Here is a 25,071-nt window from a genome sequence, read left to right on the forward strand (position 1 = left end):
AGAGCATTGCTATGGTTATCATTGTCAACTGTGACTGTGAGTTCAGGAGTGACTGTGGTATTCTATAATCATATGGAATAATCTATTCTTTAACAAATTTGAGTCATTCTTAAACTTTGCAGAGTGTATGAGGCCCATTGCACATTATTAACAATTAATTGATATTTAAGTGTCTGAAAACATTACTTTCCGTTTGCGATTAATTATATTATTTTAAAGTATATTATTTACATAATATATATTTTTTTAAATATGCTAAGGTATACTACTTTTTCACAAGGGGTGGCTAGTACTTTTCAAAGAGTCAATTTATAGAGTCGCTTACATCTATTTTATACCTTTGGTTTCTGCAATGTTGCTTCCAAAAGCTGTTAAAACTAAAACAAAAACTACTGAACACTAGTATGTATGTTCTGCACCTGCATGAGAGGAAATAACTGTTTATATCAGCAGGTGGCCGATATCTGCATTCGTCATTCAAAAAGGGAAACCAGAAAATCTAGGACTGTGGATATACAAACCGAAAAAAGCAGAACATTCTATATTACATATTTGATAAAAACATCACAGATCAAATGACGATGGAAAATGAGAAGATCATTCTGTGTGTGCCCTCTTGACTCTGTTGTTTGCTTGCCTTCATCACTTTTGTTTTTCTTCATGTGCACTGGTTTGCAAAGCTGAACATCCAATCAGAGACTTCTCTCACCAACGGGCGCCTCCACCAATTGAACATGCCCAGTCAACCGAAAAGCTGCCGATGGGGTTTCGACTAGTGGTAACGGTGCAGAGCACACCACAAAAATTAGGATGACAAACACTCAGCGATGGCTGAAAATGTTCTTTATGTGTCTTGGATTTAGGCAGCTTTCACACGTGATTCAATTGCTTGGTCCAAACCAGAGTTTAATTGCATCATCAAAGCAGCAACACGGTTTACACCTGTTGCTATAATGGCTGTGCAGGAGAATTCTGCAAAATGGACAGGGTTGCTCATCCTTGCTTTTGTATTTTGGTTTTTGAACATATGGCTTTGTTTCCAAAGGGTCAACACAGAACAGCCACCTTTTTAGGGCTTTCAAGGTTTGCGGGTGCGCGACCTGAAGTCTCAAACAAATATGAGTGTGCTCATAAAGTTCTAGTCTGAAAGCACTCTTAGAGGGTTTAGAAATTTAGAACTATACATCAATTCAAAGAGTAATGTGATAGTAGAAGTGCGTGAAGTATATTTTAAAGACATTCTACTTCGAAATCAAAACAATCTTTCTTGTGCCTTTTTTTTGTTGAGTTCACTATCTTCAATAGACTAGAGGGAGAAAGAGAACTGTTTTGAGGTGGAGACAAATATTGATTATGTGATTTGGTTTAGGAAGAATGAAAGAATGGCATACTTTGATGAGAATGTCACCCTGTGTAGCAGCTGAGCCTGGGGTGATCTTCAATGACGACAGGACAGATGGACAGAGAGAGAGGGAGAGAGCGAGAGATATGGTTATTGAAAGTACAGCAATCAGAAAAATACAAAACTGTGTCTTAACAAAGTATCCAGTATTTTTTTTTTGTCCTCAATGAAAGCAAATACTGAGTGAAGCAACAATCACTGCCAATCAGAAAAGCTTAATATACGACACAGCTATGGCTGTGGCCCAAATGCTGCCTTTGCAGAGTTGTGCAAAAGGGTGAATCGAGGGTGCATCATATGCTTTTTAAAGTGGGACTCCCTAAAGGCCGCAAGTACACTAACTAGTACACCAACTGTGCCATTTGATAAAGCTCAATGGACCAAGGTGGACTCTAATACTAGCATTCCCATTCACAACAATGCACTTTTTGGACAATTGAAACCAAAAATTTAAAGGACTAGTGTCTCACCTTCTACAAGATATTTTAGTGGCCTTGAGGTAAAAGAAAATAATTTAAGTGAACTAAACTGTTAACCCATTTAAGCCCACCGGCAACTATAGTTGCCGCAGTGTATAGTTGTCATTTTCCTTTTGTAAGTATTTTTCTAGATAGTATCCATGTTTTATATCTAAATGACACGCAAGAAAACAACCAAATAAAGGATATAATGACTTGTAAGTAGATATAATGGGGAAATGGGGTATACTGTGTTAACAGGTTCATAAATCAAGATTTTTGGTCTTGTTTAGGGCTTTTTGCTTTCATAATATCCCACCTAAAACATAACTTAACCCTTTAACTGACATCTCTACTGTACAGTAGACCTTAATTTGATAGGGAAAAATCTCATATTTTATGATATTGTGTCGTGTAAGGGCCAAAATATCGAGGACCCTTCATCCAGTTTGGAATGGATGCGTTTCATTCTAATCGGTCAAGCACCCTAATTCATTTTATGACTAGTAGCTTACGATTCCATTATAATGTGTAAATTCAGACAAGTAATGAGTTTACATTTACACTATTATATGAAATCACCTACTACAGTCAGCCATTGAATACTATGGGACTATTTATTTATTTATAGCCTAGAAATCTAGACGCACCCTAGCGGCAGAAATTTTATTTTGACGCGAGTGTAGTCTAGCAACTCTCGGTAGACCTGAGAGCTGGAAAAAACAAACTCTGGTCAGGCCAATCACAGCGTGTGTAGAGTCGGTGGGCGGGCTTAACATAAGGTCCCCTTTTAAAAACAATATACAATATACAAAAATACAACTGCGTGTTTTTGCTCACATCCAAATTTGACATGCTATAATAAATATTCTGTGGGGTATTTTGAGCTGAAACTTCACAGACACATTCTGCGGACACCAGAGACTTTTATTAGATCTTGTAAAAAGGGGCATGATAGGTCCCCTTTTAAAAACAATATACAATATACAAAAATACATATTATTTGTATGACTGACAAATACATCAATTTGTCAGTCTCAGTTGCAGAGGTTCTGCGTGCTACTCGTAAACAAAGCTGATGAACAGCGGTCTTTTGAATCGGCTTTGGCCGCGACTCTGGAAGACTTGGAGTTGAGCTTTTCTTTGAGAAAAGAACAAAGAACGGCAGTGAAGTCATTCTTAAGAAAAGAAGATATATTCGAAGTTTTGCCTACCGGATACGGCGAAAGTCTATCAACTAACGTTAGCTCGGCTTCACCTTCTTCTTCGCTCTGGTTGGTTGTGGCGCTTATGACGCTATCCAATTGTATGCGAAGGGAATTTGAAAGACAACCGTTTATCCCGCCCCTCGGATTGAGCCCTGTCAATGGTGAGTTTCCAGACCCAACATCTTGATGTGGGTCTGACTTGTCAGGCTAATTTATTTATGTTGTATAGATGTAATTTTTTCGTCATTATATTAATTTATTTTCATTTAACTTTTTGATACACAATGCCCTGTAAGGGCAACTTAATGGCTGCACTTTGTTCTGCTCTATGTTCCACCACTTTAAGACTTTTGTTGTTGTTTTAAGATATTTGTTGTTTGTTGTTTTTTCATATTCAACAGATTATAAGATAGATGCAGCTTTTTTGAGTTTGCATCGAATGTTCTTCGACTTTTATACTTAATAAATTTGTTTGTGAATAAAGATTGATCTGATGAAAGCAGTTATTTTGAGTTAGATGCCAAATGTTCTCATCCTAGTCAAATTTGACATTGAAGGGGTGCATACAACAAATTTGCCCACCGGCAACTATAGTTGCCGCACATTCAAATACGATTTTCAAGAAAAAAAATTAATACCTGGGGAAAATAAATGCAGAACATCTTCACATAGGACACTATTAACATGACTATATGCATGAAACCATTCAGAAAAATGTGGGCACAAATGGGTTAAGAGGCACCAGTATCTCCAACTACATTTAAAGGGGACATATTATACAAAATTCACTTTTGCATGGTGTTTGAACAGTGTGTGAAAACAACCAGCCTATGATGGTAAAATTCCACCCACTCTTTTTTTATAATCCCCATAAATCAGAAGAAGTGTCAGAAAATACGCTGTCAGATTTCAGTACGGACAAGCCCCACCCATGGCTGGTGACGATCTGCCCTATTAGCATAGATCCTGCCCTGTGTGAGCCACACATTAGTCCACCATGTTTATATCCGCGTTATAGCACTTATTGATATAATGTCTGTGCCACATAAAAATTGCTAATGTTCTGTTTTGAGTCTCCAGAGATTCCAGGCATCTGAGCCACTGAGGACACAGTGGATGAATTTCATTTATGAACGAAATGTTAGAAATTAGGGAAAGTCTTTATATTTGTGCAAATCATTTTACGGACTGCTTGACAAACAAGGGTAAGTTCAAAGCTGGATTTACGTAAAAATTGATTCTGAAAGATGGGTTGATACCAACTGGTCATGCTCAAACTTGATATCCAGAACAATTATCGCACAGCTAATGTGGATAAAGATGATTATATAAATTATAACCATAATTAAACAAAATGCAGCAGACTCAGCATATATTCTCTGTCTCTGTAGACATCTTTCTACAGTTCCCACATGAGCACCTGTAAAACAGTTTATAGATGATCATGATGGAACAGGCTAATAGTGCTAAGTTGAATAAAGTTAACTCCACAACAACTAAATAAATTCATCAATCAACCATTCATTAACATTTGAAACCTGTTGCATTCTAAAACTAAAGTAACATCTTCCATAATCTGCATCCGACTCCGGTTCAAACATATAAGGCTGAAAATCACTACTGGCAATTTCTGACATTTGACTGCCTGAGGTTCTCCAGTTTTGTTGTTGCCAGCGTATCCAAAGCATGAGCTGTAAAGGCTTTGCCCTCTTCTGGAAAGGGAGTGTAGAGCAGCAGCTCATTTGCATTAAAATGTGTAACACACGAAACTGCGTGTTTTTGCTCACATCCAAATTTGACATGCTATAATAAATATTCTGTGGGGTATTTTGAGCTGAAACTTCACAGACACATTCTGCGGACACCAGAAACTTTTATTAGATCTTGTAAAAAGGGGCATGATAGGTCCCCTTTTAAAAACAAAATACAATATACCAAAATACATATTATTTGTATGACTGACAAATACATCAATAGACCTAAATATCTTCACAGACCAATCAGTGTACAGTGCAAAACTGTGGGGTGTGTGTGTGTGGGGGGTCTCAGTGATTACACTCCTGCTACACTCATTTTAATGCTTTGTACATATCTGAAATCAGCCTCTTTTGCTTATTTGGATCCACAGCAGTTTTCTAAAGAGTCCAGTAAATCAGTCAGTGATGTTGTGAAAATGGCCTTAAGCTTTGTCATGCAACATCTGGATCTAAAAGAAGCACATAATATTTATACGACCATCCCATATCTTTTACTGTCTCTTACTCTTGGGCATGAATGTCTTTCTGGCAAATTAGAGACAATATGTTCTGAAGGATTACTGAATGATTTCTGATGGATTGTGTGACACTGAAGACATAGGCATAATGGCTGCTAAAAATTTAGCTCATAAATTCAAGTCATAAGAGACTTTTTTCAAAAACATACAAAAAATTTGTAATTATTCCAAACTTTTGATTTGCAGCACAGTTACAGTGGGAATGAAAGCTTACATACATTCTAAAATCGATGTAACACCGACTACAGATAAAGCCACAACAAGCCCACGGAGTGAGCTTGTCAATCCATCTTAATTGGATGACACTATGAGTGGAAATCTGGAACATAAACAGTTCTGACCAATGAGAGGACATATTTACTCACATGTGACTGTTTGGTAGCATACGCTGAAATGTTGCCTTGTTAAAGCAATCCAAGAAGAAAATGCAACATTGTAACAATGTAAGTCCCTGTTTCAGAACGAAGTAAATGATAGGCAGGGCTTGACATTAACACCCGCCAACCCATCAAATGCGAGTGGATTTCAGCAGTTGTCTGTAATGCAGTGCAGTCTTGTCAAAAATATCGATTTTTTTTATACATATCGATACTGAAATGCTTCCAATACAAATGTTCTGCAAAACAGATACATGATACCAGCTGTGCTTTCTTGCTCTCTCATCTCTCCGACAGTGAGTTGACACAACACAAACCCGCGTCCTCTCACTCATTTGTTTCATTTGCGCCGGATGAATATTGTTGGTGTTACAGGGCTTGAATTTTGGCGTGGGATTGCGTGCATTGCGCATTATTTTACCCATTCCCACAGATTTTGTGCTCACATCCAAAGTGCGCACACATAAAACTATTTTGTCTTCATTTTCACTGCCTTAAACAGTCAAGTACATACAAAATAATGTCAAAATGGCAAGTATTCACGTAAGCACAAGTCGGTTATGTTTTAAGTGAACGTTAACAGAGTTGAGAAAGAAAATGCATGTATAACAGTATAATGGATCCATGCGTCAGGTTTTAAAGTGACAGAAGCCTAATATACCTGCTGCCAAATTATGAGATAATGTAAAAAATGCTAAATGGTAGTTTTTCCCATGGTATCTTGGAAATTGTGGCCAATGGCTAGTAGCTTTGGAAAACCACTAGCCACAGTGGCTGGTCAGCAAAAAAGTTAATATCAAGCCCTGTCTATAGGTCTGAAAATGTCCTACGACTTTTGAAAACATCATTGATTTCAGGAAACACACCCCTGCACACCGCTCCGAGGGGATCAGAGATTATACAGTCAGACTAATTCTGCAAATTCTTCTTCTCATCTCACTCTCAGATGTGATATAAAAGAACATTACTTCTGTCAGAAAGCACATCAATGCATGTAATTCCTCAAATACAACCTTGTCTCATACAATTCTTCAGAGACTGAAAGTGTAATCGTGTCTTGTTTTGCTCTGCTAAAAAAATGTTAAAAGAAACACTGGTCACTGCTTGTTCTAACAGCTTCCTTCTGGCAGGCAATCCAAACTAAGACCATCAGACACAGCAGACACTGCAGACACATTCCCAACTCTGTTTGCCTACAGAAGCACCTCCGTTACAGTAGTGTCTCCCTGAACTCTGCACATATAGATTCTATAACGTAGTGGGTAGATTTTTTAGTAATGTGTAACCTGTAATATGTACACATTATAACAGAAACAGAAATTAAAGTGACTGAGGAAATTGCTTATTTTTCACTGCTGTGACTGGCAGCTGTGACACATCCCTTTAATACCTCATCTTATGGAAAAGTTACTTGTGATGAGCATTGATTCATCATAGTTTTCTCTTTACCACCTGTGATTTTAAGGTGGTTGTCAGTATATTCTATATCTATATAGACTTATCTAAAAGACATATTTTTGAAATTTGCTATATTAACATTATTTTAGTTAATGAATATACGTTTTTCACTGTAAATTGAAGTTCATTTTGTAAAATTGTCTGTATGTTGCTACCATATTTTTTACGGTAAAGTTTTGGCAGCCACAGCTACCTTTGTTTTTTACCTTAAATTAAGCAGATTTCTTTCTTTTTTTTCAACACTATATATTTTTACGATATAAATGATAATATATGTATAATTACATTCTCTCTTACTTCTGCCTCCATCTTCATTTGTTGTTTTAGAACAAAGGAAAGCTCTTACACACTCAGAGAAAAAAAGTGCTGTGCCCAATGAGAAATTAACATCAGCCTCCTGATTATGCATCTGGTTCGTAAACTGCATCTGACTTGATAAAAAGCGAGTGCGAAGGGGACTTAATGGACGAGTGGGAAAACGTGACTTGCACTTATTTCGTGGGGTCCTTTTTTAAATTACAGTCATTTAGATGTAATTGCCAGGTGCTACGCTTCACCTGCTTTCGGGTGGAATGTGTGCTAAACATCTGTCACACATTAGCTCAAAAAATATGCGACATTAGAAAACACTTAGACAGTTGGAGTAGGTTGGCAGGGCTCACAGCTTTCTCTGTACATGCATGCACAAACAGAAGGTACTGAAAAACTGTCAGCTACTTGCTTTTCTTGAGTTTGACACTGAGAAAGTACAATGCTTTTCTTACACGAAAGAAAGTTAAATGTGTTATAAAATTATAAATAAATGACTAAACAGTACCTGCAAATGTGAAAGGGATGCAAAGCTATATCTGGTGCCCATCTCACAATGGGTGCTGTTAAATATGTGCTGTACAATATTAAATCAAGACCCCAAAGGATGAAGAAGAAAGCATTCATTAAGAATGATTTGCACACTGATAGCTTCATTCATTTGCATGTGTTGTCTGTGTTGTTCTACCAGCTTCACTAAAGGAATTATGCAAATGAGGTAATGCCACAAACAGTCCCAAATTTAGCGCAATTTGCATTTGGCCAGCTTGGAGAGTGCTAGTGCTAGGGAGTGCTAGGTTGTATAGGATGCAGTTATAAAGTTATATTCTTTATAGTTTAATCATCATATGATGAAAAACACGCTGCCATGAATGTTAATACATGTATCCATTTAAAAAATACGGAGTGTCTATTCACACCAAGTGCAAATAGCGTGCCTTGTTGGCAAGTGCTATTCGCACTAGCTCTGCCTAACAATGCCTGGTGGGCCAAACAACATAAAAAACGCTCGTATTTCAACATCTTCGGTGGTGCAATCAGTAAAGCAAAAGGCTTAAGGAACTTTGTTTTGACAGATCAACCGGGGTTCGAATCGCCTTTTGCAGAGCTCAGCTCACTCTTATCCCTTTTCTCATCACAAATCACATCGGAAAGGCATTTGCTTTCAATAAAAATTAAGATAATGTTCTAAATGTGGAAATAAAGTGCCTAACGTTAGGGATATGTGTAGGGAGGGCTTTTATTGTCCCATTAAGGCGGCATCCATTTAATAATTTTAATAATTCTCTGTTATCATTGCATCCTGTGAATGTACAACAATACTGAGGTGCAAATAGTATGTATCTGTCAAAATAAAGTATAAATTGCATGTAATTACTATTTACACATATTGCAAAGAACTGCTACTTTTATATGGTGTAAATAGAATATATTACTGTTTTCACTAAGTATGCTATTTCACTTAGTAAATGGCATCTATCACTATTTGCACTTAGTGTAAATATCATCCATCGCTAAGAAAATATGTTATTTTCACTTTGTGTAAATAGAATCTAGTTGCTATTAACACTTGGTGTAAATATCTATTGCTTAGTGCAAATAGCCGCTGCTTTAAAAAAACATGAAAGACTGTAAAAACTAATTCCGTTTCACATTTCATGTAAGTTTACAAAAAAAAACTGATATTGACATTCCCAGAATTCTTTTTGGCAGCTCACATTAAATGATTTTTCAATGAAATTACCTTTTTTTTTTTTCTTATCAGTTATGTGCATTTATGTTTATTGCATTATTTTAGTGATATACATACAGTATATACTGTATATATAGTGGTGTCAAATTATTATTAGAACACCTGACAGATCTGAAGATATTTTTTTGCCTCCAAAACATGATTTCATTTCATAATGTTCATGAAACATGCAGATGGTTGCTCTGAGCACATCAAATATCAAATGAAGTGAGTCGTACAGTTTTTATCCACTTATCCACATTAATATTTGGTATGTCCACCTTTTGCAGCAATTAGCAGCACATCTCTCTGGCATAGTGTCAATATATTTCTTCTGAGTACTTCAACACTAATGTTATCCCATGCCTTCTGCAACTGAAGCCAAGGGCTTTCCTTTGAATGTACAATAGATCTGTCCAGTTTTTTTTGCAACTTGCCCAAAATGTACTCGATGGGGTTGAGGTCCGAACTTCTAGGGGGCCAGTCCATCATTTTCAATATTTAAGCAGATACCCTCTGTGGAAGAATGTTTTTCGGGTCATTGTCCTCTTGGAAAATAAATCCAGGCCCAATCCAGGCTAATTACGAGCTACAGCCAAAACTGTGAAAAATGTCAATTTTGGTCGAATTTGAGGTTTTCACAAAAATGAGTTCATTAAGCCCTCGTCTATAGGGTTACACATTAACAGATTACATAGTTTACTCTATTCTTCTCCCAGTTCAGCGGGCACTTACTTTCATTTATTTCGTGAGGCGAGGATGAATTTATGTGATGTAAATCCAACAGATTCGATTCTCTGAGGCGCAAAGTAACATGGCGGCGCCCATCGCGCATTATAGATCAACTAACACACATTCACTCACACATATTTGAAAATCAGACTATCAGATAGTTCATGACATAGTTAACAAGTTTGTGAATATTTTGAATTAAAAAGAAAAAACTGATACAGCTGTCATACAGCACTATTGCAGCTGCTGTGTCATGTGAGAAGCATGACGCGTCGCAATGGAAACAATAAGGCGATGCTTTCTAAAATATTTAGCCAGAGAATATGTTCATATTTCAAAATAAAGCTAAACCTTGAAGCTGGTTTGTAGCATACAATACCAACTACTTTGCTGTTATTAGTACTGTAAAGGCCTTTGCACACTGAGTCCGAATTTATGGGATCAGTTTCCCGCCAAATTTATTGCAGTCACGCATAAAAAAATAATAAGCATGAATCAAAATTTTAAAAGCACATGTAAAAATATAACGCACAAAACTGAAAAATCAATGCAAAGTTAACCAGAATCACAAACAACGCAGTCACAGAAATAAAAATGATAAGCGTAAATCAAATATTTAAACAAGTTTAAAATTATATTGCTCAAAACTGAATCATGAATTCCAAATTTTCCGAATCGCTCACAAAATCATGTTTTCTGCTCTTATTTAAATTTTTTGCATGTCCGCGCTGTTTTCTCCTTTGCTCTTGTTTCCACATTCTCTGCTTGCGGTTTCAAATGTTGCAGTTCAAGTTTCATGTAAATTAGGGGCGGGTCTTAGCAACACCATTGGTCCACTAGCTCTAGATTGACAGCTCATCCTCAAGCCAATCAATTGAAGAGGGAAGTTTACGTCACTCCAATGCGACTCATGCATGCCGCAGTTCAGCCAGCCGCTGTTGAGCTACGAGTAACGCGTTCTATATCTGCAAGGAAATACATTATTGTATTGTTATGAATATAATTTTAGGACTCTATTCTTTTGTATGATAGACGTTTTAGGGGGGTTTCCTCACAATTAAAGCAGTAAAATGTACATGATCACGACTGGGTGCATACTGACGCTTGGCTGTGAGCGAAACACGTTCACTATAGGCCCAGAGATGCACGGATGGGCTTTTATTTTATCCGCAACCGCATCACAAAATCCGCATAGCTGTCAACCCTCCCGTTTTTTCCGGGTTTCTCACGTATTTTAGCTCTTTTCCCGCTGTCTTCCCGTTTTAGTATTTTCCCGTAAAATATCCCGTATTTTTACGTTCTGATTGTTTTAACTCAGAACACGCAACTATCTGGTTTAGTGCCAGAAGACGCGAATGAGAAGTCGCGCGCACTGTGAGAAAATGTGTCTGTGCACTCATCCGAGAGCGCGCACACGTCTCTCAGCGCGCAAATATTGAGTTCTCTTTCAAGTCTTGCTCTTGAACGGACAAATTCACGCAAAAAGTATGTCAACATGTCCATATTGATGAGTATTCTAGCAGACATAGTCTGTATATGGCTTAAGTAAGCTTTATACAGTCCAGAAAAGACAACGCATATCTGAGGTCTTAAAGGGGCAGTAGCCTTTACTGCTGTCTGTTTAATGTCAAACAAAAGACAAGGGCATCACTCACTGCTCTTGATTGAATAGCTTTTTTAAGTTTAATAGAATTAATCTTTAATTTAAACAGTCAAATATGCAATGTTATTTTACATTTGATCAATTTCTGTTCCTGAAAACTAATGTTAGATGTACCTGAAAAACCTGAAAAGCATAGTTTATTTTATTAGTATATTTGCTCAATAGTATTTATTTGTGCTGCTGCTTGTATATAAATGATTTGTTCTTATTATTTTCTTTTTTTTATTTTACAGTAGTCCTTTTTTCCCTGAACATAGCAAATACTGAACAGTACCGAAACGGTCAACCTAAAACCGTGATACAAACCGAACCGTGAGCAATCTGTACCGTTATACCCCTAGCGTAACGTATGATAAAATGACTGAAAAAAGGTTGGGAAACACTGGCTTAGGCTACTATCGAAGAAGAAGAAGACAGTTGCAGCCGCAGGCGGGAGAAAGAGGGAAAAAGTAGCGGGAAGTAAACTTCAAGGAGAGTAGAGTAGATGAGTGTGATGTGCAATGATGGATCAGGACGCTGACGCCAAAATCAAAATATTTTGTGTAGTTATAAACTCTTTAAACTCTTTTTTTTTAAGTTTGTGGGTAAGAATCGTGTAAAAAAAATCCCTTATTTTGTGGATGGATTCCGGGAAATCTCCCTTATTTTCAAAGTTCAATGTTGACAGCTATGAATCCGTCGGCCCCAACGTTTTTTGACCAATGTTCAAAGCCGCACCTGCCCGCCATCCGCTGATTGTAGAAAGCCTTGTTGGGCGATGCAAGGCGATGCTGACGCGAGCAATCGTAATGCAATGGACTGGCCTACATTAAACCTTTAACTAAAATAGTTATTGAGCTGTTTACACTGTCATATACAATAAAAGAGCCTGCACAGCGACAGGAAATGAAAATTAACGCAAAAAACCTGCCTACCTTAGCCTATAGAGCATTTGACTAAAGGAGCTCATGAACCGCTCACCGGTAAAACGGCGTGCGCTCAAATCCCGCTCCAACATGACATTTCTTTGTAGGCTACTGTAGCCTATTTACTTGTTTAGTTTCATATGTTTAAATATTATAATGTTATTTTTTCATTTCATTTAGCCTACGTTGATTATGAAATGTGATTATTATATATGTAAGAAGACATGGGGGTCAGAAATTAGTTCGTTTTGTATAAATTGTAGCTTAATTTTAATCAATGTTTTGTCAACCAATTTCGAGGATTTAATAAATAATAAGCAAATATAGCAGACAACGGCATGGAGGCACCAGCGCTTAAATAAACAGGGAAAAAAAACTTTAGCTGGGGGCAGCCCTAGCTATTTATTTCAGATAGGCATATATTGGAACCAGCATGACACAAGGCGTGAACTTTAGAAATGAACGGAATCTTCAGAAAGGCGCTCTCACTCTGGAGGAAATATTACTGCTCTACGCATTCTCTATATGCACACCGCAACGGTCACAATATGGCCTCATGTATGTTTTAAAAACATAATTCAACATATAAATATTAAGCCTTTTTTTAATGGCCACTTAAAGTGTACAAATAAATTACTAAATGCTAAAAATGAATACATGTAAATTAACTCAAATTTGCAGCACCTCCACTTGCCGTGCTCCTGCTAGCCTATATTGGCTATGATTAGCCTATATTGTAGCCTACCCCAGAATATCAGCAGGGAACCGATCGGCGCACAGGGACAAAAATAAATAAACACCATAAATAAAACGCACATCGGCAAACCTGACGTTACCTGAATAGGCTACTGTACAATTTTATCATAGTAATAAAAAACGCAATTTGGCACATAATTTCAACATGCTGCTATTTATCCTACTACCAATTAATGCCTATTCCAAAAAGAATAAAATAAACAAGTAATTCACATTATAGGCTAATTAACATGCACTGTCATGTCAGGGTGACAACTAGGACGAGCCTGAAGAAATTAAACCGTTATTTTGACTGCATGGGAAGAGAGCGCGTCTTGGCCTAACAATCATACAAGAAACAAACTATAGAGCCTCGATATTAAAGAAAAACAGACTCTATTCGTTCGCTGAAAGTCCACCGCACAACTGTGCAACGCATGTTCACATTTTTTATTGTCCATAACAACTCCAAAACTTGCCTGCTTGCCTTACATGTCTAATTAATGGGCAAAGTTTTCCGACTATTTCTTCGTTTTCTGCTGTGGATGTTATTGAATTGGTAGAAGTGTAGCTATTGCGTTCTCTCTTTTAAATGGCTATTCCCCGAGATACTACAATGACTGGCTGTTTTAAGATATAACTAATATCGAAACAAAGCAGGCAGTATGTTCGAGATGTTTAGGCCTCCATACTGACAGCTGGGCTCCTCGCAGGTTTGCTTAGTGGCCTACCAGGCGCTGCAACAATATTTAACAATGTAAACCTATATATATATATATTTTTTTATTAATTTGAATGGTTGAACCACCCGTCCGAATTTAAAATATTAAAATAAAATTTTTCGTCACGTCATCCGCCCGATCCGCGGAGTCCGCGGCGATGCCGCGGATCTCTAAGGCCCAATGTTTGTGCAAGGAAATATATTTGTTTACAATCATGAATATATTATTAAATATATAAATTTACACAATCAACATTTTAGAGAGGTTAATCATGACCCCAAATAGTTGGTTAGTGCCACTCTCATTCCAAAGAAATATTTTTTCACAGCCAGTGGTGGAATGTAACCACATATGAATAAGAAACATTATCGCATCTATAAAACACATCAAAACTCGACGAAGCACAACGAGAACCCGTAGCCAATTAAAACACGTATTTAATTTCATATGTTCAAATATTATAATGTTTTTTTATTTATTTAATCTACGTTGATTATGAAAGTGAACAGGATAAGATGCGCAATGTGTCAGAACTGATTTTGACAACAAGTTTTGTTTTCTTTTCAGTGAATTTCGTTTTAAATAAATTGTATCTTAATTTTAATCAATGTTTTATCAACCATTTGCCTGGATTTAATAAACAATAAGCAAATATAGCAGAGTAAGCCGACAATGACATGGAGGCGCCAGCGCTGTGTGAACAACGGCCTAAATGAACGAATAGGCTTTTTTTTTTTCGTTGGAAGCAGTCCTAGCTACTTATTTCAGATAGCCTATATTCGAACCAGTGCATGTCACAAAGGGCTTTCTGGGTTTAGGGTGCTGCGAGCAGAATGAGCTTCAGAAATGAAAGAAATCTTCAGAAAGTCACTCTCCCCTTTGGAGGAAAATGACCACTCTTTTTACGCAAACTGGGCTACAGATGGTAAGCACAATTACATTAACCCAAAACTAAATTAATTAAACTTTTTTAAATTATTAGAATAGACATTAATAGAATAAATTGTCATGCAACTACTTTTAATTCTCATGAAGTACATTTCAAATCAGGTACTCTTTTACTTAAGTAGGGTTGTCATTGTGTACTTCTACTTTTACTAAAGTCAATATGTCTCTGGTTATTTGTAGCCTATTAGGCCTACTTCCACCACTGGTGATAGAGAACGCATTATAGGCTACTAGCTCAAAAGCGGCTGCTGGATGGCCAGTCAAGCGTCAGTAAGTGATAATGTTCATTTTACTGCTTTAATTGTGAGGAAACCCCCCTAAAACGTCTATCATAAAAAGAATAGAGTCCTAAGATTATATTCATAACAATACAATAATGTATTTCCTTGCAGATATAGAACGCGTTACTCGTAGCTCAACAGTGGCTGGCTGAACTGCGGCATGCATGAGTCGCATTGGAGTGACGTAAACTTCCCTCTTCAATTGATTGGCTTGAGGATGAGCTGTCAATCTAGAGCTAGTGGACCAATGGTGTTGCTAAGACCCGCCCCTAATTTACATGAAACTTGAACTGCAACATTTGAAACCGCAAGCAGAGAATGTGGAAACAAGAGCAAAGGAGAAAACAGCGCGGACATGCAAAAATTTTAAATAAGAGCAGAAAACATGATTTTGTGAGCGATTCGGAAAATTTGGAATTCATGATTCAGTTTTGAGCAATATAATTTTAAACTTGTTTAAATATTTGATTTACGCTTATTATTTTTATTTCCGTGACTGCGTTGTTTGTGATTCTGGTTAACTTTGCATTGATTTTTCAGTTTTGTGCGTTATATTTTTACATGTGCTTTTAAAATTTTGATTCATGCTTATAATTTTTTTATGCGTGACTGCAATAAATTTGGCGGGAAACTGATCCCATACGAATTTCTCGCATGCGTTTTTTCGTATTCGTGATCCGAAAAATTCGTCACGCACAGAGACCTTGCACACTGAGTCCGATGCGTATTTATGAATGCGTTATGAAAAAAAACGCAAAACAACACAAAATGCCGTCTTCCACTTTATCAAGGAGCTGCGGGATTATCCAGACCGATTCAAAGTTGAATGTCAGTGGCTCCGTTTGATGCTTTGCTAGCGATACTGGAGCCACATATTAAAAAGAAGACCACCAATTTCCAGTCCTGAGAGACTGGCAGTATGTCTAGGATCCGCTCGCACGCGCACACACACACGGTTTACAGTGAGTTGGTGTGCTATAATTATAGCTGTGTGATATTGTAGTATTTTTGATACAATAATATTTGTATATATAATTGTAGGTATCTGAGCACTGGCGATTCATTCACCAGCATTGCCAGCAGTTTTAGGTTGGGCATCAGAACTGTAGATGGAAAAACGGATGCGAAAAACGCAGAAAATCGAACCTGTTCCGATTTTTTTTTTAACGGACGAACGTTTCGGAGGCAGTGTGCAAGCGTAATTGACATAACGTGAGGTCGAATTTATTTTTTGACGTGCGAAAATTTCGCATGCGAATTTCGTACTCAGTGTGCAAAGGCCTTAACTGTTATTTAGTGTTCAACTAGGCCTATTGTAGTTGGGTTAGGTTTTACTGTGAATTATTTTTAGTAAATTGTGTTTTAGTAAATCTATTTATATTTACATATTTTAGTATACTTTAAACTTTTAATAAATTGTTCAATTTAAATATTTTTTAATATTTTTTTCTCAATAAAAAGCCATTCTTTAATGTCATCTACCGTCGTTTTTTTTTTTTTTAAGTATCGTTCAGGCACCGTTTAGGTACCGGTACTGTTTTAAAAGTATGGGTTTGGCACCCGTACCGTAAAAAATCCAAACGATACCCAACCCTACTCGTCTAGCGATCCCAATAGAGACAGAGCGACACGCGTCATAATCTGAAGGCCACGCCCACCGGGGGGAAAAACAATCAAACCGTCTCCATTGACTTTGCATTGCGGGAGGCGGCCTCCTTGTCATTTCGGACTTATTACAAAAAACTGAACAATGTATAAAAGCTGATATGTGACAAAGTGAACTGCAAACAAGCTAAACAAAACCCAGAATCAAAAACCCAGACGTTTTTATAAGCTGTTGACCCAAAAAACGTCTCGGTTACGTATGGTAACCCTCGTTCCCTGAAGGAGGGAACGGAGACGTACGTCGGACGTACCGACGAATTGGGATCACTTCTGGGAGCCCCTATCAGCTTCGAGCTATCTAGAACCGGCCAATGAACAATTGGCGTGCGAGATTTGCATCTCGCGCTCCGCTCCGCTCCGCCCCGCGCCGCGGGTATAAACAGGAAGCGAGAGCGAATGCACGCTGTTTTTCACTGAGGAGCCACACGTAGTGGCTCGACCTGCAGTGATGGTACAGCAACTGTGGCGACGGGACGTACGTCTCCGTTCCCTCCTTCAGGGAACGAGGGTTACCATACGTAACCGAGACGTTCCCATTCAGTCGGTCACGTTCGACGTACGTCGGACGTACCGACGAATTGGGATCCCCTATGGAAAACGCCATAGTTACTACCACTTCCAGCGCCCAGCGAGAGCCCCACAGACCCCGATCTGATGCGGGCGGGTAGGTTCACGCAAGGAGAGCCAAAGCTGCTGTTCCGCAAGACCCATTCAGCTGACTGTATTGGATAACGCTGGGAAAGCGTGCCTGTGAAGGCAGCTGCGGAAGCCACATCATGCCCAGAGGGAGTTAACATGTGGAGAATACACGTATGGGCTGGCCGTGGGCAGCACAACATACGGAAGTCTCAGGGGTGGCCCCGGCCAATTAGGAGGGAGACAACACGTACCTGAGACGGCAGAGGAGCTCTGCCGAGGGAAAGACACGGGCTCGCCGTAGGGAGCCGTACCGTGGAAGAATACACATATGGGACCGCCGTGGGGGTCACTACATACGGAACCCAGCCTAACACAAGTTCCACCAATACATACGAGTGTTAGACCTGGCGTCGAACGCTCCGCCACGTCCGACTGCCGCGGGTTGCGGAGGACTCAACAGGGTTCGCCGTTCCGGGGAACTCGACTGGAGCAGAAAAGCGCACGCATCCGTACCATAGGGGAGGGAATGGCGCAGCAAGCCGACACTAGAACGGGTACTTCGGTGTTACTGACTATGGGAAGTGAGCACACAGGAAGACACCGGCTCTACACGGAGGCTATAGAATCTAGCGAACGTGTTAGGTGTCGCCCAGCCCGCAGCTCTACAAATATCTGTCAGCGAGGCGCCACGAGCCAGCGCCCAGGAAGAGGCAACACCCCTAGTGGAGTGGGCTCTTAACCCGAGCGGGCAGGGCACGTCTTGGGACTGATAAGCCAAGACGATGGCATCCACTATCCAGTGGGCCATCCTCTGCTTGGAGACAGCCTTTCCCTTCTGCTGTCCTCCGTAACAGACGAAGAGCTGTTCTGAGGTCCTGAAGCTTTGCGTTCTATCCACGTAAGTCCGGAGAGCACGGACGGGACAGAGAAAAGCTAGGGCTGGGTCTGCCTCCTCCGAAGGCAGCGCTTGCAGGCTCACCACTTGGTCCCGGAAGGGAGTAGTGGGAACCTTGGGCACGTATCCAGGCCGGGGTCTCATGATCACATGAGAGTTACCGGGCCCGAATTCCAGGCACGATTCGTCGACCGAAAATGCCTGCAGGTCCCCTACCCTCTTGATGGAGGCCAACGCAGTCAGGAGTATTGTCTTTAACGACAGAACTTTCAACTCAGCTGACTGCAGAGGCTCAAAGGGTTCTCTCTGTAGCGCAGTTAGCACCAGAGTTAAGTCCCAAGAGGGTATGGAGGGAGGACGAGGTGGATTTAATCTCCTCGCTCCCCTAAGGAACCTGACGATCAGATCGTGCTTACCTAGAGATTTTGCATCTACGAGCTCATGATTAGCGGCGATAGCGGCGACATAGACTTTGAGGGTGGAGGGAGACAGCCTTCGCTCCAACCCATCCTGTAGAAAGGTAAGCACAGATGCGACCGAACATCTTCGGGGGTCTTCTCGGCGAGAAGAGCACCAGTCGACGAACAGGTTCCACTTCAACGCATAGAGGCGCCTCGTAGAGGGGGCTCTAGCGGAAGTAATGGTGTCAACTACCGCTTGCGGTAGGTCACCTAGAACCTCCGCGTCCCGTCCAGGGACCAAACATGGAGTTTCCAGAGGTCTGGACGCGGGTGCCATAGGGTGCCCCGTCTCTGAGTCAGGAGGTCCTGTCTCAGAGGAATGGGCCAGGGAGGTGCTGTCGCAAGGAGCACTAGTTCCGGGAACCAAGTCCGGTTGGGCCAATACGGAGCGACCAACAGGACCTGCTCCTCGTCCTCCCTGACTTTGCACAGAGTCTGCGCAAGAAGGCTCACTGGGGGAAACGCATACTTGCGTTCTTCCCGGGGCCAGCTGTGGGCCAGGGCATCCGACCCGAGGGTCCCCTCGGTCAAGGAATAAAACCACTGACAGTGGGTCGTCTCTGGGGAGGCAAACAGGTCTACCTGTGCGGCCCCGAAACGACTCCAGATTAGCTGGACCGCCTGGGGATGGAGTCGCCATTCTCCCGGAAGTACCTGCTGACGTGACAGCTCGTCGGCCGCACGATTGAGCAGGCCCGGAATGTGAACGGCACGAAGCGACCTCAGATGCTTCTGACTCCATAAGAGGAGATGGCGGGCGAGTTGCGACATGCGACGGGAGCGTAGACCACCCTGTTTGTTGATGTACGCTACGGCCGCAGTGTTGTCCGTCCGGACCAGAACGTGCTTGCCTCTGAGCGGCACTTTGAAGCGGCTGAGTGCAAGACGAACTGCTAACAACTCGAGGCAATTGATATGCCATTGCAGTTGAGGCCCCGTCCACAGACCCGAAACTGCAAGCCCGTTGTACGTGGCACCCCAACCCGTGGATGAGGCATCCGTGGAGACAACGGAGTGCCTGGACACTTGTTCTAGGGGAACTCCCGCCCGGAGAAACAGAGGGTCCGACCACGGGCCGAAGGTTTGGCGGCACCTCGGAGTCACTTGGACGCGGAGGGAACCGCTGTGCCACGCCCATCTCGGGACTCGATCGTGTAGCCAGCGTTGAAGCGGTCTCATATGAAGCAATCCGAGCGGCGTTACTGCGGCTGCGGATGCCATATGCCCCAGGAGCCTCTGAAAATGTTTCAGTGGAACCGCTGTCCTGCCTTTGAACGAATTCAGGCAGTTCAACACCGACTGGACGCGCTCCTCGGTGAGGCGCGCAGTCATGGCGACCGAGTCTATCTCCATACCGAGAAAAGAGATCCTCTGCGTGGGGCAGAGTTTGCTCTTCTCCCAGTTGACCCGAAGTCCCAACTGGCTGAGGTGACTGAGCACCTTGTCCCTGTGTTCGCACAACTGCTCTCGCGACTGGGCAAGAATCAGCCAGTCGTCGAGGTAGTTGAGGATGCGAACGCCATGCTCTCTCATGGGAGCAATGGCCGCCTCCGCAACCTTCGTAAAGACGCGGGGCGACAGGGACAGGCCGAAGGGTAAGACGCGGTACTGATATGCCCGTCCCTCGAACGCGAAGCGCAGAAAGGGCCGGTGTCGAGGGAGAATCGAGACATGAAAGTACGCGTCCTTCAGGTCGATCGCTGCAAACCAATCTCGGGGACGGATGCACCTGAAGATGCGCTTCTGCGTTAACATCGTGAACGGCAGCCTGTGAAGGGACCGGTTCAGGAATCGCAGGTCCAAGATCGGTCGTAACCCGCAGCCTTTCTTGGGTACAATGAAGTACGGGCTGTAGAACCCGGACCTCATATCGGCTTGAGGGACCGGCTCTATCGCGTCCTTCGCCAGTAGGACAGCGATCTCCGCCCTGAGCACGGGGGCGTTCGCCTCCACTACAGTCGTGAAGTGAACGCCCCTGAACTTGGGGGGACGCCGGGCGAACTGAATCGCATAGCCGAGTCTGATGGTACGGATGAGCCACCGAGACGGGCTGGGAAGCGCTAGCCAGGCTCCCAGACTCCGAGCAAGGGGGACCATCGGCACCACAGACGTACCCGCAGCGGGGCAGCGAGGCGGAACGCAGGGATCCGGCTCGGACGGCTTGGGAGCGGCCCGCAGCGGGATCTGAGTGTGCTGTGCAACACTTACCTGCATCCGCGGAGGGGACGTGCGAGTGTGGGGAGGCCGCTTGTGTGCGTCCCGACAGCCGGTGTCCCCTGCTGGCGAAGGGAGAGGTACTTGAGGGTGGCGAGGCATGGGAGCGTCGACCACCGCCAAGCGCGCTCTCTTGGAACCCAGAGATATTGGAAACCGCTCTTTTATTGATGTTTTGGGTGCCGCTGACACTGGGGCCAGCGGCGGAATAGAAAAACAAAAGATTTTCCCCCGGCCCTCCTCCGGGGGAAGGAGTGGTGCTGCAGCCATCTCCCTCAGAGCAGTCTCCTCCATCTCTGGGCGGCCCGTCTCAGGGTCGCTTGCGACGACGCTTGCCACCTGGCTTGGCAGCGGCCTGAGCGGGCTGGACATCCTTCCCACGGCCGGCCCCACGCCGTCGGCTGGTGGAAGGCTGCTGCGGTGCCTTGGCGGGGGCGGAGGCGGCGGCGGGTGGACGTCCTCGGCGACGAGTAGTCGGAGGCGCTGCCGCCGGCGGCGGGGTGGAGGCAGCAGCGGGCCGCCGGGGCAGGATGTGCTTGATCGCCTCCGTCTGCTTCTGGGCGGCCGAGAACTGTTGGGCGAAGCTCTCGACCGCGTCGCCGAATAACCCAGCTGACGAGATGGGGGAGTCCAGGAACCGATATTTATCGGTCTCCCTCATGTCAGCCAGGTTAAGCCAGAGATGACGCTCCTGGACCACAAGCGTGGACATCGCCTGACCGATGGAACGGGCGGTGACTTTCGTCGCCCGGAGGGCGAGGTCCGTCGCCGTCCGGAGCTCCCGGAGGAGCTCTGGGTCAGGCCTACCCTCGTGCATGTCAAGGAGCGCTTGGGCCTGGTGGACCTGAAGCAGCGCCATGCCATGCAAGGCGGACGCAGCCTGCCCGCAGGGCTTGTAAGCCTTCCCAGTCAGACTGGAAGAGAACTTACAGGCCCGGGACGGGAGACGTGGGTCACCGCGCCAGTTAGAGGCGGTCGCCGGACACAGTTGCATCGCGACGGCACTCAGGGGGAAACGCGACAGCGCACGGGATTGTTGTGCAGCCCGTGCCTGTACTCAGCAGGAAAACGCCCAACCAGACCAACAGATTTTGCTGTTGCTGTTAAAACAGCAGTTTTTCTCTGCTTGCAGAGGCAGCCGATGAGTCAGCGCGGATCCCACTGAAATGTGCCGTCTCTCCAACACGCGTTTCCTGGATTCTCCGGTTCTTTCGTCTCTCTTGCTTGATAGCAGCGAAAATACTCGACTGTGAAGAAGAGTGAGTCCTTCATATGCCTGTGTGGCTCCGAAGTGAATGACAGCGTGCATTCGCTCTCGCTTCCTGTTTATACCTGCGGCGCGGGGCGGAGCGCGAGATGCAAATCTCGCACGCCAATTGTTCATTGGCCGGTTCTAGATAGCTCGAAGCTGATAGGGGCTCCCAGAAGTGATCCCAATTCGTCGGTACGTCCGACGTACGTCGAACGTGACCGACTGAATGGGAACTAGCGTTTAAGGACAAAAAAGTGGATTCAGGCCTTAGCGCTACAGGTCATATTACACTGATAACTACGGCGACTAGAGCGGAATGTAATCAACGACAGGAAATATCATATATAAAACGGACATTTGGATATTTGACTTAACAGTGACAAAATGTTTACTGCACACATACACATACTGAGACATACTGAGTGTCAGGATCCCAAAATGTACCCATTCATCCTGCTGAAGCGTCACTTCGTATTGCCTGTATCCACTTTTATCTTCTTAAACGCTCGTTTTTTTGGGTCGACAGCTTATAAAAACTTATTTCTGTGTTTTTTAGCTTGTTTGCTGTACACCTTGTCACATATCAGCTTTTAGACATTGTTCTGTTTTTTGTTATAAGTCCGAAATGACAATGAGGCAGCCTCCCGCAATGCAAAGTCAATGGAGAGCGTTGGATTGTTTACCCCCCCCCCCCCGGTGTGGGCGTGGCCTAAATACGCTCTGTCTCTATGCTCCAAATAGCAATTAAACATCTAAAAGTATCTTTATTTGTACATTTTCTGAGAGGTGTACCAAACCCTTGTTCATGAAAAATGCAGTTTTTCTCCTCTGCTTGCTTCTCGACCACTGGCACAAGTTTGGTATCGTTTTTGGTATCGCATTCCAACTTTATGAATATTCATCGCAAATTCTTGATGGAATGAGTCTGAACCAATGAAATGTGATTTTCAAACAAATTCACGCTGACTGATAGATCAGACGTGCGCACAAAGACGCCTCAGACAGCGCGTGATCCCGATAATACACGTAATTACAGTATTTCAAAATGTCTTGAAAAATTTCTTGACGAGTATTCACATTATCTGTTATGTAAGTGAACGTTTGGTTAACTGTTGGGGAAAAACATTTGATGTGTAACATTTTATTAGATCCGTGCGGTACGGTAGGTCTAATATAGGTTGTCTGTTTCATTAATGTTTATCAAACAATTGTGGTATCATGGGGGAAAAAAAGTTGAATATATATTTTCCTATAGATATTTTGTTTTAACTTGGTGTGTGTCAAATCTGGTGTTATTACAAGGGATTTTAAGGTATGGTTCCTAGGGGATTTTGTTTTGGACCCTTCAGAAAAATTGTTTTCTTCTCAAAATTGACTTTGCTGACTCTATTGACTTCAAACAGGTGTAGCTCAGTAATTTTTTGTCCGATTCCAACAAATCATACATCATTTAAATAGAGAATGTGAAAATAACAATAACTCACTTTTGAAAATTTGCTCATTGCAACTCATTTTGCCAACATGGGTCACACACACATACAAAGTTCAGAAGAGCAATGTTTATTTGAAATAGAAATCTGTTGTAAAATGATACGTCTTTAATGTCAATTTTGATCAATTTAATTCTTAATTGCTGTATAAATTATGTATTTCTTTAAAAACAAATATATATATTTCTATTGGTAGTAGGCTGTACAGATGATGTGATGTCAAACACACTATATTAATTTGTATATCTCTGCTTGTGTCTGTAGAGTTTTTTCGATGGCTGGGACATAAACGAAAAGAAGGACAAGACCAAGGGCCGACACGACACTCTTTTGGGTCGTAAGTGTTATTCACAGTAATGATTATAGTTGGATGTTATAGTTATAGCATATACAGTAGCACGTTATTGTTATTATTAGTATTAATATTATTACTGACTAGCATTGTTCTAATGTTTTTTATCCCAAACAGAAGACCGCCACCGTGTCAAAATGCATTCCCTCCTGGCTGATCCTAACTCGGACTATGTCAATGCAAACTACATTGATGTAAGTTTTCCTGCTTTTCACTTAGCACTTTTGTTCACACCTCCATCTCTATACATGTGTTTCTCTCACTCCTCATTCCATTAAACAAAGGTTACACATAACATGTTTATATTGTAATTTGTTTTCTCGCTGAGAGCTTTGCACATTGACAAATTTTCTTTGTCACTTGCTGTTTTATTTCAGTTTTTCAGCTATTGGTTACGATCCCATATGACTGCATTGTTCTGCCTCCCTAACAACCTGTCAAACATCTGATTTTAGTGCAGATGTGTCTTTTCTTTTGTTAGCACAAATCTTAAACATAAGTTTCCTGTCAGGCAGACAATTGCTCTAATCTTAACCATTTGATAGATAAAGACTTTCAAACACATGTTCAAACAAAAACATGTTCCTGTACCACATAAGAAGTATCAATTTTATAACTATCTGTGCTGGAATCTCAGTAAATCAATTTTTTTTTCTTTCTTTTTTTCCGTATTTTAGTAGGAAGGTTATCCAGTGGAATTGAGCAATCAAAACCTCTGCAGTTTGAAAGAGTCTAAAGATATCAGGACTAACGTTTAGGTGTTCTGTCAGTTTTTTAAGGCTGTGCATTTTTGTTATGTTTGGAATTGCATTTATTTCTATTCAAAGCTGAAGCCACTTTTGTTATGATCAGCACTTGCAAAATGAACAGACCTGAATTTCTCTTTCTGGTTGGGTTG

General features: G+C 42.0%; 1 protein-coding gene across 4 annotated transcripts in view; it reads left to right on the forward strand.

Annotated features, from left to right (window-relative positions):
- ptprua (protein tyrosine phosphatase receptor type Ua) overlaps nucleotides 1-25,071 on the forward strand; it is a 377,653-nt gene that overhangs the window by 300,935 nt on the left and 51,647 nt on the right. For all 4 annotated transcript variants that reach the window (XM_079829338.1, XM_079829340.1, XM_079829339.1 and 1 more), the window contains exons 18-19: nucleotides 24,086-24,158; nucleotides 24,291-24,367. In XM_079829338.1, coding sequence (XP_079685464.1) covers nucleotides 24,086-24,158; nucleotides 24,291-24,367 — 150 coding nt within the window. The remainder of the gene's footprint in view (nucleotides 1-24,085; nucleotides 24,159-24,290; nucleotides 24,368-25,071) is intronic.

Source organism: Gobio gobio (assembly GCF_949357685.1).
Source record: "Gobio gobio genome assembly, chromosome: 11".
Lineage (NCBI taxonomy): Eukaryota > Metazoa > Chordata > Actinopteri > Cypriniformes > Gobionidae > Gobio > Gobio gobio.